Source organism: Montipora foliosa, chromosome 9, assembly GCF_036669935.1.
Source record: "Montipora foliosa isolate CH-2021 chromosome 9, ASM3666993v2, whole genome shotgun sequence".
Lineage (NCBI taxonomy): Eukaryota > Metazoa > Cnidaria > Anthozoa > Scleractinia > Acroporidae > Montipora > Montipora foliosa.
The window spans coordinates 16,039,697-16,058,457 of record NC_090877.1 but is presented as its reverse complement, the minus strand read 5'-3'; the positions used below and the strand labels follow the sequence as shown (position 1 = coordinate 16,058,457).

The window sequence follows — 18,761 nt, the reverse complement described above, 5'->3', positions numbered from 1 at the left end:
AATATTCATTTTTTTCTACTACGGGAGACCAGGACTACGGGAGCACTGGTTCTACATCCATTTAATATTCTTTTTTTTTTTTCCACTGTGGGACTATAGGACTGCAGGAGCATTATTTCTAGACCCATTTAATATTCTTTTCTTTTTTCCACTGCGGGAGTGCGGGAGCGATATATTTACTAACCTAATGTTCAATGAGCCATAAAATAATCTTTTTTTGAATTTAATGATTACAACATGACCGCGGGACTACGGAAGCAAGCGTTCCATGTCATGTAATTGTGACCGGGTATTTTGAAGTCGCTCCCAAAAGGCTAAATAACAGAACCAACTTAGACTTTTGAAGCCACTACATGCCTACAGTACTAAATGACAGCCAGCTTTAATACAAGTGTACCAGCTGAGATTGAAAGAACAATACGCAAAACATTAAATTTTTCCGAGAACAACTTTACAATTTCTGTTTTTCTATGAAAAAAATTTTTTTTGCAGGATTCAGCTATTTTTTGATTTAAATGACAAATTTTTGCTTGTTCTTGTCGTGTTTTCTTCTTCCCTGTTCTCGTCCCACAGAGTCTGGTGCAGCTGTCTGCGAATATTTCATGAGGAACGTGTGTAACAGGGGGCCATTGTGTCCCTTTCGACACACCAAAGGGGAAAAGACTGTGGTATGTAAACACTGGTTGAGAGGGCTGTGCAAAAAGGGTGATCAATGTGAGTTTCTTCATGAATACGACATGACAAAGATGCCGGAGTGCTACTTTTATTCCAAGTTTGGTGAGTGTACATTAGTATCCATCTGGCTATTTAATCAAATTCACCTGAAAAACTGCAGGTGTGAAGTAGAGACTAGGAAGAGTAGTGGTACTTGTCTTTATGGCAGTGACAAGGGATTTACATGTAGCCCCAGGGGACCAATTATTGGGGACCCCACAGAAACCAACTTGATTTAAATTTATGCGAATGAAAGAAATGTGTATTTGAAGTGCAGGTTATTGATGAAAGATTGAAGTGATCCTTGCAATTATCTGGACAATTTAAACAATATTGTCTCTTATATACACCTGGCCCCAGTTGTTCAAGCGATGGATAGCACTATCCGCCGGATAAATCACTATCCACTGGATAACTCAATCGGTTTTGCTAGTGTTTATCCGCTGGATAGTGATTTGTCCGGTGGATAGCGCTATCCATCATTTGAACAAGTTTACCGTATTTACCCATGTATAAGTCGATCCCGTGTATAAGTCAACCTCCCATTTTTGATGGCAAAAAAAGCAATTTCTTAATTTCTTTGTTAAAATCATTATGTTACTGGGACACTAATCTTGTATTCTTCGATTTCTGGAAGTGTGGATACACAAAAAACTCAGGGCCTCATTAGCGCCTAATAGTTTTGTGGTTCAGCAGTTGTTGTACATGTACATTGTATATGCGAGCATTTTGTCCTTGAGTTTCGAAAAAGTTCTCAGAAAATCGAACATGTAAACCTCAAACTAACCGGTTTCGTTCTTCAATGATAAAGAGCTTTAGAGGATAAGCACAACATCACGAAGCAGGAGTCAATCTTTGAAAATAACTTGCGAACAATGCGAAAATGTGCAAGGTTTAATTGCTCCTTCACTTGTAATTGGTCACATGATAAACAAAACAAAACTCATAAACCAAACAATACGAAGTTTGCAAAAGCATTGAAATCAGCCAGGTTTGTATAAAGAATAAAAAAACAATCATTACCAACCAGCATTTTCACGCAGCACAAGTGACGATGCTTGCACGCAAACACGAGGTATTGCGCCAGGTTACTAAGCCGTTGAACAATCGAGTTTATTTGAAGAAACAGAAATGCCTTTAATTTTAGAGCTTTCCGCCTTTGGAAAACGAAAATTTCCAGTGTCTGTTTCATATTTGTGCTTGTGAGTATCTTCAACATTTAGATTTGGACAAATCCTTTTTCATTTCAACTGGAATTGCTTATATACATTCATTTTGAAGTCTTTTGTCATTCTTTTGTCCACTGCGTTTGTTGTGCCCAAGACAACATTATGATGTCAATTTTGAATAAATTACTTAATTAGCTGGAACTTTGCTCAAAATCTTTGACCCGTGTATAAGTCGAGGGCGATTTTTGGAGCTTCTTTTGAGGCCATAAAAGGTCGACTTATACACGGGTAAATACGGTACTTGTCATTGAGGGTGGTTCAGGTGTCATTGGGTTAATAAGGTTAATAACCTCTACATCCACTTTAAGAGGCAAAGGGTTGAAGTTTTTGATTTCAGGCAGCCTCTAAGTACGTACATGTAGTTCCCCATTGAAGAGTAAAATCATCTGGTGTTTGACAGAGTAAAATTCCCTTGTAGGAGGGAAAGGGATAAAACAATAATATTATTAATTTTTGTTAATGGACCTGCATGTACATGTAAGTAACAATATAACAGGGCTCGACATTGCGACCGTATCGGTCGCATTTGCGACTAAGTTTTCTCCCCTTGCGACTAAAACTTTTTCAGCAGTCGCGAATTTGCGACCATTTTCTCACCTAAATTAATAAAGAAATAAAAGTTTTAAAATTTTCTGTCCTACTTTTGTGAAGATTTGAAAAACGTAAAGGCAAAACCCTGCTCAAGCTAATTATGTAATCAAAGGTAAACACAACGGAACACAACGTACAAACGTTTCACGATTCGCTCAACGACGCCATTACAGCGGTTCTGTAGGTAAGAGGTAGGTACTTCATGTATTGGGACTGATTTATACAACACAAAAACTGAACCTCATTTCCGGAACTTCCCTGGAATTTGATGGGAAGTTGACGCGAAAATATGCAAAGGGGTTTTATCAGGTAAACATTATAATAATTTTACTGTGCAACAAAATAGCGAGCCGGGAATCTAGATAGATAACAGTATAAAGGGTTTCAGGAAATTTAAGGTGTTCGGCAGTTCAGCGGAAACTGTGCATGCACGCCACGTTTGATCGCTGTGATGATCTATAATGGTTTCCGCTATTTCGAAATTTCACCCCGTGTGCCTGTATTTCTGTGTTGTCTAGCTTGAGTAGCTGGGCGATTTATTTGGGTAGAGCAGCTGGCGATTTATTTATTTACCTGATTTATTTGGGTAGTGCACACGATCGATGATCTACGTTGTAATCTGCGTTGTCGATTGGGGATGCCCCTTGGGAGATACCGCAAATTTTGATTGACGTTTTGACGTTTCTGAACCGATGGGAATTTCCCTCGTGGCTTTGCCGCTCGTTTTCGCGGCTTACAACGCTTGGTTAATCGATCGTGCTCGCTATTTTTAAAAATTTACTGTGAGCTACGACATTATGTTAGCCAATGCTAAGGAGTTGAGCAGTTTCAAGAACCATCTTTTAAATAATGAAATCGATGAAGCGAATAGTATATTTGCTAGAAAACAAGCAGCATTTCGCGATGCAACCAGAGCTGCGAGAAAAACACTAGAAAACCTTCCTCGTGATGTTCTTGGCACAGCATTGATTCCTACAGATGTCACGGCCAAGCAAGGAGAAAATATTTTCGCCCTCAGAACCACGCCAAATGGAGACTGTCTTTTTAATACTGCATCTGTCGTTCTTTTCGGCCATGAAGACCATACCATCTTGTTGCGCCTTCTGGTGGCCGGAGAATTGTATTTTAACACCAAATTTTACGCTGACCACGAGGTGTTTAGTGAAACTTCAAGATGTAACCCTGAACTTGCCGAGGATGTTTTGTTCTCAATTGCACTAACACCGAGAGGTGAACAGAGATACACAGCATCACAGAACAAAATGGAAGCTGTCAAAGAAGAGGCTTTTGTCGCTTGTGAAAAGGGAGAGTGGTCTTCCCTCGTGCATTTTATGGGTCTTTCCTCGGTTATGTCAACTCCGATACGCTCTATATATCCCAATGTTGGTTTTCGGTACCGCCCTTTGATGCACCGAGAACTCCAGCCAAGGCGATGCCCATCGGAGATCTCTTTGAAGGTTACGAATGAACCAATAAATATCCTGTGGTCGAGGGATGGGAACTTAGATTCACGACCAGGAGCATGGTACCAGCCTAACCACTTTGTTCCAATAGTCTTTGGGACATCAACTGATGAGAATCTACAAAGCTCTCCTTCCAACGCTGGTGTCACCCAGAAGGCAAAGCAGCAGGGGACTCTGTTCTCGTTTCTGAAACCGAAGGCTAGTAGTGCCACTGCTACATCTACCTCAGGAAAGTTTCCTAAACGGACAGCAGCAGCAACTGGTCTTGAGAACACAACAGAGCCTGAGGCTAAAAAGTCAACAAGTTCTTCAAAGCAGAAGATTATATTGAAATGGAAAGATGAGTTCCCCTGGTTGACGATTTCAGACGAGGATGACACATTTCGCTGTGGTGTCTGCTGTAGTGCTCCAGAGGTAGCAGGTAACAATCAATTCATTACCGGATGCAAGTCGACCAAAAAAGAGACTATGCAAAAACATGCTTCAAGTAATGCTCACATGCGCGCCCAAAACGCAGTCCTGGCAAGGCAGAAGCCAGTTCGAGAAAGTGTCCTTGCTCAAAGTTTCTCCAAAGGAAAGAAAGATTTGGAAGAACGGGAGCGCAAGGAAGTTGCCGTGAAAATGACAACCGCATACTTCATTGCCAAGGAGGAACTGCCGTTTAGCAAGTTTCAAGGGCTTATTGATCTGCAGAAGAAAAATGGCATACAGTTAACATCCACCTACGCAAACGATAGGGCTTGTGCTCAAATGATTTCTGTCATCGGTAAACTTGCTAAAGAAGATCTTGCTGCTGAAATTGGCAAAAAGAACTACATAAGTGTGATGGCAGATGGTGCAACAGATGCTGGAGGGATTGAGAACGAAACTGTGTTCTGCCGATTTGTTCAAGATGGTCGCCCCACTAATAGATTGATTGGTCATAAAGCTGTGGAGCATGCGCACGCAGAAGGTAAGCAAAAATATCACAACCTTCCATTAAATCACTGCAGCATCCGATATATTTTGTTCAAACAAAATCATGCGAGGTTCGTACAGAAAAAAAGGGGGGGGGGGGAATCCCCGTTAATTTATGCTATGACTGACCATGACTTTGTTAGGATTACTTACAGTATTTAACAGTAAGACTTAGAGATTCTAAAACAAAGTAGCTTCTTGTCATAAGAACGAACCTTTTGAAATTTTTATACTTGTTTTTTTTTTTCTATAATTAGAAGCACAGAGTGGGGTTTAAACTGTTTTCAAAAATTTGTTTTAGGACTCAAGAAGACCGTTAGCGCTACATTTGAAGAGGCAGGGGTGGAGAACTGGAGTAAAAAAATACTGGCTTTTGGTGCCGATGGTGCTTCTGTGAACCTGGGCAAGAAGAGCGGGCTTGCAGCACTGTTAAGAAAAGAAGTTCCCTACCTCGTGGATTTCCACTGCCTTCCTCACCGACTAGAACTAGCCCTGATCGAGCTGCAGAAAAGCTGCAAGTCTGTAGACACTGTCTACAATATCCTTCACCTGATTTGGAAGACCTACCATTACAGTCCGAAGAGTGTAAGAGAATTGAAGTCCATCGCTGAAGAATTGGAAACGAACATCCTCAAACCCACACAAGTGAAAGGCACTCGTTGGCTTCCTCACGTCAGCCGTGCCCTTAAAGTGTTTGTTGGCCGCACCTCTGCTTCTGCTACTGGTCAGTATGCCGCCGTGTTAATGCATATGGAAGACTTAAGTGTCAACTCAAAAAATGCTGACATCAAGGGACGAGCGCAACACGTCTCTGTAGAGATGAAAAACATCCATTTTGTTGCATTCTGTCATTTCTTAGCAGATCTATTTTCCATTCTAAGTCGTTTAAGTCTTCAAATGCAGCGAAACGACATCATCCTCCCAACAGCAGTGTCGCATCTTAAGGAAACAATGACACGCGTGGAGTGCCTCAAAAATCGTCCTGAGCCAGATGGTTACCTTACCAAGTAAAGAAGATGATCGAAAGCACTCAAACATTCCAAGGGATTGCTCTAAGTGGTTCTCTTCAAGGACAAACCAAGCGTGGAAGAAGTACATCAGAAAGTTTCCAGTCTGAGATGGAAACGGCCGTGAATCTCACAACGCAAGGTCTTCGTGAGAGATTTGACATCTTGCTCAGTGCCGGGAACCAAACAAGCGATGCTCCTTATTATGGTCCTAAAGAAGTAGTCAGCGACATGCTTGTTTTTAATGTTGACGGCTGGCCAGTACGTCCTAGCGACCTAATAGATTATGGAAGAGAAGAGATTGGGCGTTTGATTAAGTGGTTTTGGCCGATTTTAGAGAGAGCAGGTTGTGACATCACCGCTATTCAAGATCAATGGGTCTCTATGAAGATTCAGATCAATGGCCAGTTTCGCAAGATGGATTACGGCAGCCTATGGGAGACATTCCTTACTAAGCAGCCTTACAAAACTGACTACAAAGATGTCTTACACCTGGTGGAAATGGTTCTTGTGCTTCCAATATCTGCCGCACAGTGTGAGCGAGCTGTGTCGGCACAGAACCGAATCAAGGGCAGCACTAGGGCAACTCTCAGCGTATCAGTATTGGAGGACCTGATTCGTCTGTCTTCTGAGGGCCCTCCTGTTTCTGAGTTCGAGCCAACCTCTGCAGTCAACCGGTGGTTTTCAAGGGAAAAGTCCAAAGGAGAACGACCAAGAAGGGCTCATTTCTTAAACGATGATTAACTAACTACTCGTCACTACTTGTCTTTCAAAGTAGAATCCCAGCTGAAATTGTAATTACCTTAAGAACCATTTGTACAAGGAACATTATTAATAAGTAGAATACTGAACTCCTGAGTCCTCTGTTTTTGGAGCATACAATTTATAGTGGTTGGATTAAAAAGGTTGTTGCAGAATCTTTATGATCAGGAGCCTTTTCACCAATCTCGGTTTTTCTAGAACTGGTGCTGAACTTGATATCTCCATCTCATACCTTTCTATATGCTAGAAAATTACTGCGGTTGCATATCAAAAATTGCGTGCCATACTCGACCCAAGCCTCCGGCGGTCAGCCTGAAAACAAACATGGCGACTTTTCGGTGGCACGTGTGTTCGTGCCTAAGACTTCAACAGGATTCCGATATCCTACTGTTTTGTCTTTATTAAGACTTCTTTAAAGTTATAACTCACGGTCAAACATAGACTTCGCCGTTTTAAGTACAACTGGAACTGAAAGGTAAATGTATTGAAAATGTTAATGTATACACATCCGATTCTCGAAGCTTCACGCTTTTTCTGTGAGCAGAGCATGTTTATAATTAAGTCCTTGGTGCATTTAGCGAGGGGAAACATTACAGGGAATTCACATCAGTCATATATAGACGATTAACGATTGTTTCGTTTACTGATTGAATTTATCTTAAGTACAAAATAGCGTTTAATGGGATTATTTGAGGACTGTACGTTTATGAAATCGATCGAACGTTGTAATTTACGATCTTGATTGTGCCATCAAAATATTTCAGAACTTTTTTCAGACATCATAAGAAATGAATAAAAGCTGCTGAAGGATAATAAGATCAAAAAGTTATTAATTTATTAGTCAAAGTACTTATTAATAATTAACCTTTTTTTTGCGACTGAACTTTGAGAATTTGCGACTAATTTTTCTTAACTGGTCGCAAAAATGCGACTTTACTTTTTTTTTAATCTCGAGCCCTGTATAATTGTACAGTCTAGTTGATAGAGCAAGTTTCGATCGAGTGTCATAAAACCAAAACCAAAGTAATTACTTTGGCTAATCAAAAAGGACGGAAACTCTCCAGTAAACCAATCAAAACTCGAAGTAATTACATGTAGCCGACACAAAGCGTGAGAAAATGTGCACGAGTGAGCCATGATTGGTTTTGGTTTAACTTCTGATTGGTTGAAAAAATGGCGCAAGAACTTTCAACCAATCACTAAGAGAAGTAATGCAAACCAAAGCAATTTGTGAATTACATTCAACACTCAATTGAAAACCGCTCTAAAGGGTTGTGTACTTTAAAGCTTTATATGCTGCAGTAGGATTGCTGTTGTTGTCTGCAGTACCCTGATCAAGACATTCACAGGTTTAATATTTATTAGAAAGCAATAATTTTAAAGACTAGTCAGAGGAGGCTTGTTATTTCATTTTTCTTTGAGCTTGTCATTTTAACAATGATTTCAGTCATTTGCTATTGTATATCTGCAGTTCAGGATCAACCTTTGTCAATATACATTAATTTGTTATTAGTCTGACCCTTTCACAGCCAACTTTGGGGGTGTCTTTTAGCAGCAGCATTGTGTTACATCCCGTAAAGGAGAAATGTGCTGGTATGGATTTAGGGAAGACTTCGGCTTTGAGTCAACTGCTATGTACAGTAATAATAATGTGTACATGTAATTAAAGTTTGTGAAGGTCTTTCCATTGTTCAATGTAACTGCCTCTTGAGGATTTAACTGGCAAGATTTCCACAGGTCCTTACTTACTGTTTCAAGAAACCAATAGCATGTCCTGCATGCATAATGAAATACTGTAGGGACCTGTGCAGCCGAAATCATTGCAATTTTCTTGTGCCTAACCTCATTCAATTATCTTGGGGTCTGACTTAATTTCCTTGCTTTAATTTCAGGGGAATGTAGCAACAAGGAATGCCAGTATCTTCACATTGATCCAGAATCTAAAATTAAAGACTGTCCTTGGTATGACAGAGGATTCTGCAAACATGGTTAGTTTCACCTGCTGCATTGCAAACGTCTGAGAGTTCACTCTTCTACAGTATGTATGGCATATTTTTGCTAAGACAAAATGTTGGTGATTTTCACTTGTTCGATTGCTCAAACTGGCTTTTCATTTTTAATTTAACTTGTATTAATTAAGACAGAAGAAAGAAGAAAAGATTGAGTTGATGTGAAGATTGAAACCTGGAATACTGCCTTTCATCTTACTAATGATGAGAATTTGATGTTATCAACTGAATTAAAAAAATAAATAATTAATTAATTAATTAATTAAGAATTCACCACACATTTTCTTTTGAAATTTAGGCTGTTACAGTAACTGTAGCTATTATTTTGTTACCAAACATGATATTGACTGGACTAATACAAACAATGAAGAGGTCATTCCCCAGGATGTAATAATTTTTATTATATAAACACCAAGAAATACCAAGTGAGCTTTCGCATGAAAACATGATATCTTCACATGTGAAGATAACATGTTATTTTCACACGTCAAAAGATCTCTATTGCTATGGTTACGTATGAAAATCGTGCCTTTCGATGCCTTTCGTGAAATGAGTTAGTATTTCAAGAGAAATTTTGTACCTCCGCACGGCCATGTAATATCCTCTATATACATGTAAGTCTAAGCACCCATTTAAAAATGGTTAGCTTTCAATAACTGTCACTGTGTGACTTGCATGTTGACTCACATAGCTTGCCCTGTTGGCTTGCCTGACTTGCAGCCATGGCTCGCTGGGTCGCACATTGTCCTCACTCTGATGTTTTGAGTGTTAGCCCTTCCTCAGAGCTTAACCCTTTTTTTGCTTCTCGTATAGTGGGACTACTTTTTGTAACGAAAAAACAGTGATATTGTTTATTTTAATAAGTCATTTGGCAATTTGTTTATTACAAAATTTGTCTCTCAGATTTTCAAGTAACAAGAGCAGTATATAACTACCGGAAAGTAACCACATTACAATAATTTAACGTTAAAAACAACGTTGTTATTATTTTGTACTGTTACAATATTAATAAACTTCAATTTATCTTAAAATGAAATTACTCATTAAATTGCAAAATGGCCTGTTTACAAGCTGTCTTCTTTTTTAGACCCCCAAAAAACTAATCCCCTGTTTTCTAACTACACGAACACCCCCAAAAAAGGAAAATTTCATATTTGAGACAGTTGATGAAAATAAACCAGTACAATTAAAATTGTACCATTTTAAATATTTTGTTCCAGTTCAAACTATTTTGTACCAGTTCAAAAACAAATTGTACTAGCAGTCAAAATTGAGCTACAACATACATTTGCACATGTACACATTAAAATCCAGTGCACTAAACACTGGATCAAGTAAACGAAACTAAACTTTGGTTTTTTTTTTCATGTTAATTTTCTTTCTCCCTGCTTCAGGCCCAAGCTGCAGGCATCGGCATGTCAGAAGAGTGATTTGTCTCAATTACATGTGTGGATTTTGTCCAGAGGGCCCCAAGTGTAAACACATACAGTATGTACAGTAAATAGTTTTTTCAGCTATTTAACCTGTTGAGTTCTGAACCACTCCTCATTGATGAGTAAAATCGTCTGGTGTTCGACAGAGTAAACATCTTTCAAGTCTCAGTCCCAGTGGTGAATGCATGAAAACTTAAAGGACAGTTGTTTGACAGTTTGACAGTTTATTGACAATAAAAACGTAGCAGCCAGTAGGCTGAATTGCGTAATTATTTACAAAGAATGAATTAACTATTATAACAATAATTATAAGACTATTTACAAGTTGGATAAGAATGACAATTAATGAATCTAACTAAAAGCTTAAAAATCTAAGACTAAAAATATATTCATCGGTGCGAAATGTACTTAAAACAACGAATTAATATATTTGCTCATTGCTGGGATAAAAGATCTTTTATAATGGTCAGTGCGAAAACGTGGCAAGGTGAAAGTATACAAGATTGTAAGAGGCCTTGTGTCTTGGGGGGACAAGATTGCTAAAACGCTCATTACTTAAAGTGTTTTAAGGACAAATAGCTGGTCTTTGTTTTGTGTCAGTTGGTAAGGTTTACGAAAAACGTATGTTGAATGTCGAGGCATTGCCTTTGAGGGCCTTTATAGAATGTTAGGTACCGGTACCAGTTTTTCTCTTTTACTTGGATTTGTCTAAATTTGGGCAACTTGTAGAAGGACAGCACAATGGGTATCATTCTAAGAAAAAATGAAGAACTTATAGAGGACAAAATATTTTAAAATTTTATTCTCAAATGGTCTTGATAACAGCAAACAAACTACATATACCATAGTATTCATTAAAAAATGACAAGATTTTATTCTGCAATATGCATTTTGATCGGCCATCAGTCATCGTTAGTTGCAAGTGGACGTTGCAATGTGAATTTGAACTTAAAGATACTTGTAATGTCAACTTTTTACGAATACTATTTTATATTTTTGATTGAATTTAATTTTAGGCAAATCTGAGCATTACCAAAAATTCTACAGTGGTTCTTTATTCCTCAGCTAATCAATGTTTACAAAATGTACAGGGTACATTGTTTATATTTGTGTCTTGTCTGTTGTTGAAATGGCTCCAGGAGCCCAAAGGGATTGTATAAAATAATTTCTAGATTTAATTTAGAATCTTGCTTCAGATAGTACTAAGAGGTTAATAAATAATCAGCAGGATGTGTATTCTATAAAATGTTTTTAGAAGTTGTTTATGGTATTTTATTATATTTTGGAAAATGATACTATATACTATAGTATATTCTGTGTATATTCTGTGTATAAACTGTTTTTTAGCATTGTCTGGTTCTGCCTTACAGTAGGTTCTCTTTTTTTTTTACCTGAAACCGTTTAAGGGCCCACTGACGTATTTTTTGGGGTGCGTTGCTAAGGATGTACCAGTAATGGTTAAGTAATTTGAGAGAATTTGGCATAATTTTGGTCATTTTCCAACTTTTGTAAGCCAATGACCCTAACTATGACATCATCATGCCACGCCCATGGTCATGTGACCAATAAAAGAAAACTCTAAGTTTGTCTCTGTGCTACGGTGGTTTGATAATTTTTATTCGTTTTGCATCCAGCCAAGCATGGTTTTCTTTTTATTTTGAAAAATATTATTTTTAAAGACATAAACTATACTGAAATACCCATAACGTTTTCAAAAAAGATGATTTCAAAAAATCAATGCTTTGCTACATTCTGTATTTGTATAGGTAATCGCATGGGGCCGAGTAAAATTAAGGATTAATATCACGCGTGTTTTCAGAAGTTGCTGAAATTGCCCGAGTCGCGCAAGTGATATTAATCCTTAATTTTACGAGGACCCATTGCGATTACTTGTTAATAACAAAGAGGGCAAAATTTTCTTAACACTGTTGAGGCACCTCGAAAAACAGACAGCTAAGCGGAGTTAAAACACTCGTTCGCTCGGAAGCAAAACAACTAACAAACAGACAAGCAAGTCAACTTGTTCTTTGCGTCCAAAACGAGTATAGATGATTGTTATTTACATCCACTTGAGAGGAAAATACGAGTTTCATTCGTGAACAACTGTAACAACGATTAAACCAAATGTTAAGCTTCAATTTATTTTATTCACCTGTGCTGTAGAGGTTTTTACCACTTGCAAATACGCATCCGTAAACATAGCAAACGGTTTGTCCAAAGATATCCACCAAATTTGAGCTACTTGTTCCTCCCGTCAATGGCAAATTGTTCTGTGATCTTTTTTGTTGAGCTGCAAGATGTCGTGGTAAACTGAAAGCCCTTGACGAAAGGAATCATTTTGTTTTTCAACCACACAATCCCGCTACGCCGGGCGCCATGTAAGTCGATCCAAGTTTTAAGCTTTTCATGAAAAAAATCTTTTGCCCTTCTTCTTGTCACTCGAAAATTCAAATTCCAGATCATCTTTTAAAGCTAGTTCTTAATCTTTATGCCTTTTCGGCGAATGCAGCGCGAATTAAAAGACAAACTTCGATGAAGACGAAGTTGTTTTGCTCAAACAGAAGAAACCAACTGAATGTGGAAGACGTACGTTCAGCCAATCAGGAGCGAGAATTTTTGGCGCTCGACCAATCGTGAGCGAGTAATTTTGCCCTCTTCTCAAGCAAAATTAAGAAAAAATACCCTCTTCATTGACCAATCAGCATTCAGTAATTTTGCCCTCTTTGTTATTAGGGGGTGAAACGTGTCATGTAAAAAAAAAAAAAAAAAAAAAAAATCAAGACCACCGGAAATTTTGCTTTTTCTTAAACCGGAAGTCAGTTCGTTTACGCATGCGCAGTTACTCTGAGAACGACCGTGAGGAAGGGCGAGAAAAAACCTTCAATGGAAACAACAGTTCGTGTGGTGACTTTTGCTTATGAGTGGGTTTTCTTGTCAGCTCATGATATGATGATGTCAGTCACCGGAAGTAACATTTCATTTCCTTAGCAACGCGGGAAATAGTAGGCTCAAACCAGTTTTAACACTTTCAACAAATTGACTATTTGGAAGGATTAAATCTACCAAGGTTTTTCACTTAATGATAATGTTATGATGTCATATGAAACACCAATAGATGCTTAACAAGATGCATTCATTAATGTGACATGATGGGTTACCATGGCAACAAAAGAGTCATCTTAAAAACAGCCTATATTTTGTGTTTAAATGCATTTCTCTCGAAAACGAACTTGGTGACCCCCATTTTTTATTGCTGGAGAGTGATTAGCACACTAGGATAAAACTTTCTGCAAAGTTTAAAAAATTCTCTGTAGCAGATTCACAGCCACCTTCACAATTGAAAATTTTTAAGGTGGCCCTGAATCCGCTACAGAGATTTTTTTTAAAGTTTGCAGAGAGTTTCATCTTAGCTTGCTAATCACTTTTCAGCAATAAAAAATGGGGGTCACCAAGTTCGTTTTTGAGATAAACTGTATATGTATGTGTTTCATATGGTACCATAACATTGCCATTAAGTGAAACAGTGTTGTTAGAGTTAATCTTTCTAATAACACATTCCCTCCAAATTATTGAAACCGATTTGAGCCACCTTAAAACAGCAATGAAGGACGTAAACACTTGCAACTGCTACATGTAGATGGTGACACTAACCCTGTAAGGTATACGTCAATCATATTATCAATTCCAGCTGGTGAACTTACAGGGGCCACGGAGTACGTTTGAAACTGGGGGCTACGTTTTGGTACAGATCGCAGAAGTTTTAGGGAAGGAGTGAGAGGTTTAGGAGAAGCAACTCTCAGCTCCCTCTCCGTGGCCCCTGACTTACTTGCTCCTTGGTCACTCACAATGCTGTCTTTTGCACTGATTGACTTTTCTACAGTCCACGGTTTGAACTCCCAGTAAAAGATGAAACAAATGAAAAGAAGTCAATGGTGAACATCGTTTGTCACTACTGCAGTCTACCTGGTCATAAAGCATCAAGCTGCCCTTCCAATCCTCACAAAGAGAATTTTAAGGTATGTTCCATGAATATGTTGTCGAATATGTTATATTCTCTTCTGGCTCTTACATGAACGTGTAACATTAGTTTAAGTTTGTGGACTGCAAGGCTATAATTTCCACCATAAGTATTATTATATTATTTCTAACTTATCTTTATTGTACCTTTCATTAACATGCAGACATTCAAATTCCAATTTGCAGTTTCGTTTTTCAATACTGTCAATCAGTGACTGTAGCTGGGCAGGTTCAATGGTCGCGTCAATAATAATTAATTTTATTGAAATTAATTTGTCTTTTCCTTGTTTCTGTAGCCCATGACTTGTTGAACTTCTGAGCATCATCAGAATTGGACCACAACTTGGGCAAAAATGTTAAGGCTGGTTTTCACTAGCGACGCAAGCACAAGCACAAGCATAAGAGTGCTTATTTCACCATGAAAACGGGGTTTGACGCAAGCATAAGCGCCAGCACAAGGATCAGAATTTTTCCTTTTCCTTGTGCTTGCGCTTATGCTCACGTTCGCTTGCGTTGTGTGAAAACGAAACGCAACATAAGCAAAAGGAAATTTGTTGCATCTAGCCAATTAAAGCACTCGTTCCAGATTCCCTGCGTCTGAGGCATTGGAACAAAATGGTTGTTGCTGTGATTGATTTGATGCTTATGTTGACGTTCGTTTTCACCAGCATAAGCTGCGTATGCTTGTGCTTGCGTCGCTAGTGAAAACCAGCGTTAAAAAATCCCATTCATTTTGTCAACAGAACCTTGGAAATCAGTCCAACATAAACATTGTTCCAACCACAAATCAAATAAACACAGAACATGAACGACCAATGCGAAGACCCCTGGAAACTGTGACCTGTTACAAGGTATGTGGAATTTTTTTGTTTAAAGTCAGACAGTGTATGGTCAAACATGACCAAGCGTGCCCCTCAGGACATTATCAATGCATTGAATCACTTAATCACTCGAAGAAGGTCAATTATTGATGGATTAGTTTCTTTCTTTTCATTCTTTTATTATTATTTTCCGACAAGTTAAGGTAAAGAGGCAAAGCCAGGGGCTTAAATGGCCTAATGGTCATCAGGAAAATAATTTGCTTAAATATTGCCAAGAATAACAAAATTAATAAACTGTTCGAGTGAGGTCTTGGGCTACTTTTGACAACAGTTTACTTTAATCCGATCTATGGCATTATCAGGGAATTTAGATACACTGAGAAACAAGAATTCAGGAGCACAAACCACACGTACACACAACCGTGGACTTTCATTATCATGCAAATTGATCAAGGAGGTGATTTGCGAATAAATGATCACTGTCCTAGTGAGTTGATGTCCCAATAATATTTTTCAGTGCTACCGACATTCTCACTTGCGTTGTACTTTCTCCCTCTCAAGCATGCACATTTATTATTCCGAGCCTCCCTACACACACAACGTGCCATTCTAGTCTATAACCCACCTTAATAAGCCCTGCCTAACATTGAAATTTTATTATCTTCAAGAAGGCTTGTGCGTCTGTGTTAGCCAAAATGGAAAAAGCTTGAACATCTCAGAGGAAACCCCAAACTTCTATAATAATTGTGGATGTGTTCTTTTGCATTCTATTTAGTGTGGAGACAAAGGTCATTATGCTAACAAGGTAAGGTTTTAAATTTTATTTGTAAGATGGTGTTATGACCAATCAGCAGATACTATTGGAGTCACATGTACTCCTCTGTAAACCCCAATACAAATCAACTGGGGTTTAGGAATTATTAAACAGTGGAATTGACTTTTAATTCAAATTCCTGTTCAGCTAATTAGTACTGATTAACTTTTGATACCGATCTTTATTATATGGCTCTATCTCACAATGACTGGGAAACTACCAAATTCCCGAACTTGATTGGCTAAAATCCATATTGACCGCTGTCCAGATTTTCCGGTCTAGACCGGCATTTAGACTGGTAAAGTTTTGCGGTGAAAAGGTTGCAAACTAAAATACAAAAATATGGAGTATTTTCTTCTACCAATATTTATTTATGGAAGTGGCAAAAAGCATGATGAGAAAAAAAGGTAAAGAGCACGGACGAACAAACTCACTGCGTTCGGTCTGTACTCACGACCTTGGTCAAGATTCTCCCATACAGACCACCTGCTAGGTTAATAAGAGCTAAATACTGTATTTAATTTATTGCTTTATTTCACAAGTGCAATAAAATATTCGCGTCTGGTCTGTCTAGGCGTTTGCAATGGGTTGTAAACACCCATACAGATCTCTCGACTACTTATATTTTTGGTGGCCTCAACTGTCTTACAAATGAAAGCCCTTGTAAAAAAGTGTATACTGATACAACAAAATATTTTTTTTTTTTGCAGTGTCCCAAAACCAGATCAGAGTTGATTGGATTATAGTGGCGATTTTTCATTTTACGTGTTGACACCCTCGTGTTTTCTTCATGGAAAGAGCCTTTCGTTGATATTTCTAGCAAACCAGCCGTGGAATAAACCCCTCGATCCCGCATTTAGTTACATTATATTCCTGGGTTATCTTGTAGCCCAAAAATGCGATTATTACTAACCTAGCGTAAATCCAGTTGCTTGAGTTAAAAGAGAACTAGCCTAGAGAGAACTAGTTAGATGGAAATGATTATTGGAAAAACAATCAGAACAATAGCAAGAGGTCATAGTTTATATATTAGGGAGCTTAAAGACGCGCGTTTTTGAGACGTGGACGGCAACCGGAAGAGAGAATTTCGCGTGCCAGGACAGTGGTGTCTCCCAGATTTTTGTATAAATCATCTCTAACGGAGAAAAGATACTTAGCATTGTAAATGTGGTTGTGTGAAAGCAAGTTAAAAGGGAAAATAACTCACTTCAGGTTGCCGTCCGTGTCTCAAAAACGTGCGTGCTTAAGCTCCCTATTGTTTCTGTTCGCTGTTTCAGCCCTGACCACGCACAAATCAGATCGTTTTTCCAAATGAAAGCCAATCAAAAGTTTAGATCGTTTCATTCAAAACTTAGTTGTGAACCGAACGCAAAAGATTGTGCATGGGACATTCCATTTTTTATCCGCACCCCCCCCCCCCCCCCCCCTCCCTTTCCCATTAAAGGCATTTTTTTTGTGATGGACCCTGTCGGAATCTGGAATTTCTGCTCCAGTATAGGGAGTCGGAATCGGGAATAAAAGGGGCCTGTCGGAATCTAACTTCATAAAAGGGACCAGTCGGAAATCTGATTTTCAGAGCAAAAGGGACCTTCCGTGGGGGGGTGGGGGTGCGGATTAAAATTGAAATGTCCCCATGGGTCACGGTAAAGTTAACATAAAGGGCGATGTCACACTGTTCTCGCTTTCGAAGATGCAGGTTTCATGACCAGTCCATCCATATGAACTATGAACTTCTAAACCGTTCATTCAACGTTAATTAGTACTGCACACCATCGAACAACCTGGAATAACCGCGCAATAATTTCAAGAACGTCAAGCAATCTTTTTGAATGACGATCGTTGTCCGTTCTTGCTGGAAGCTCCCTCTTTTGCAGTACGCAGCTATTTCAACGGCTCTCGGGATTGGCTCAGAATTATGCTGTGCGTGTGGTACAGTAAGAAACAGATGTACTTCGAATGAATAATAATAATAATTATAATAATAATAATAATCTGGCCTCGGTTGTTTAAAAGGTGAATATCGTTTTTCCGGTGGCCGGCGAAATCCAGCGAGCAAGAAGGCGCGCGGGAAAGAGCCTTCTCCTCGTGTTCCCGATGTCTCCTCGTATCGGGGGCTCGTTTCTCGTAACTCCCGAAAAGCAGTTCGTCAAACTATGATCCACTTATACTGAAAAGCTGCTCGTTTAATATGCTTTAGAGACAAGGAAAGTCAAACTAATTGCCTACTTTCAAACCTTGAAGCAAGCTTGAAGCATTATCATTATTTAAGTAATAGAGGGCGTTTTCCGTGTTTCCATAGCCTCATCTAAACACGAGGGGGAGTCCTATTGCTTTTATAAAATATTTCTCAACGATAATTCCACAAATGAAGAAACAAATGACGGAAAATTCTTGATTGAAACAGATTTTCTTGATACACGCTCATATTTCTTACCAGCCAATCAAAAGGCGCGTCTGACAGCATACAACCAATGAAAATTCGTGATGTCGCAGCCGTGTTTGCATACTCTCACCTAAACACAGCTATTGACCAATGAGTGCGCGTAAAATCCTAATTATTTTATAAAACGGTATGGCAGGAGCCCATCAATTGGATCCTCTATCTACCCTTATTCCTTGAGTCAACCCTTTCTTTTAGAACGGGTGTCATTTCCACGGCGAAACGCCAAAAGAGTATTTCACCGTGATGGATGTTTGTTGGATTATGACGTAAAACAAGAGTACTTCCTTACACCTTATACCAAATTGGCCGCCGTTTTAGAATTCATTTGTTTGATTGCAAATTTGCCCTTTTGGCATCGTTCAAGGTTTAAAATTCTTTGGAATTTTACGTTTGAAAGCGAGGCCAAAAGGGACCAATTTGCGAGGAAACAGAAGAATACTAAAATGGCGGCCATTTTGAAATAAGGTGTTAGAGTTTGCTCTGTTTTGATTGGACTGTTAG

General features: G+C 38.7%; 1 protein-coding gene across 2 annotated transcripts in view; it reads left to right on the top strand.

The window, feature by feature from the left end:
• LOC137971204 (cleavage and polyadenylation specificity factor subunit 4-like) overlaps positions 1–17,808 on the top strand; it is an 18,569-nt gene extending 761 nt beyond the window's left edge. Inside the window, exons 2-8 of one of the 2 annotated variants that reach the window (XM_068817969.1) lie at positions 574–777; positions 8,616–8,711; positions 10,127–10,220; positions 14,046–14,181; positions 14,926–15,033; positions 15,779–15,808; positions 16,528–17,808. In XM_068817969.1, coding sequence (XP_068674070.1) covers positions 574–777; positions 8,616–8,711; positions 10,127–10,220; positions 14,046–14,181; positions 14,926–15,033; positions 15,779–15,808; positions 16,528–16,563 — 704 coding nt within the window. In that variant the 3' untranslated portion in view covers positions 16,564–17,808. Of the gene's footprint in view, positions 1–573; positions 778–5,965; positions 7,199–8,615; positions 8,712–10,126; positions 10,221–14,045; positions 14,182–14,925; positions 15,034–15,778; positions 15,809–16,527 lie in introns of those variants that run through there. The other variant, XR_011116940.1, reaches the window with a different exon arrangement.
• The last annotated feature ends 953 nt before the right edge of the window (positions 17,809–18,761 follow it).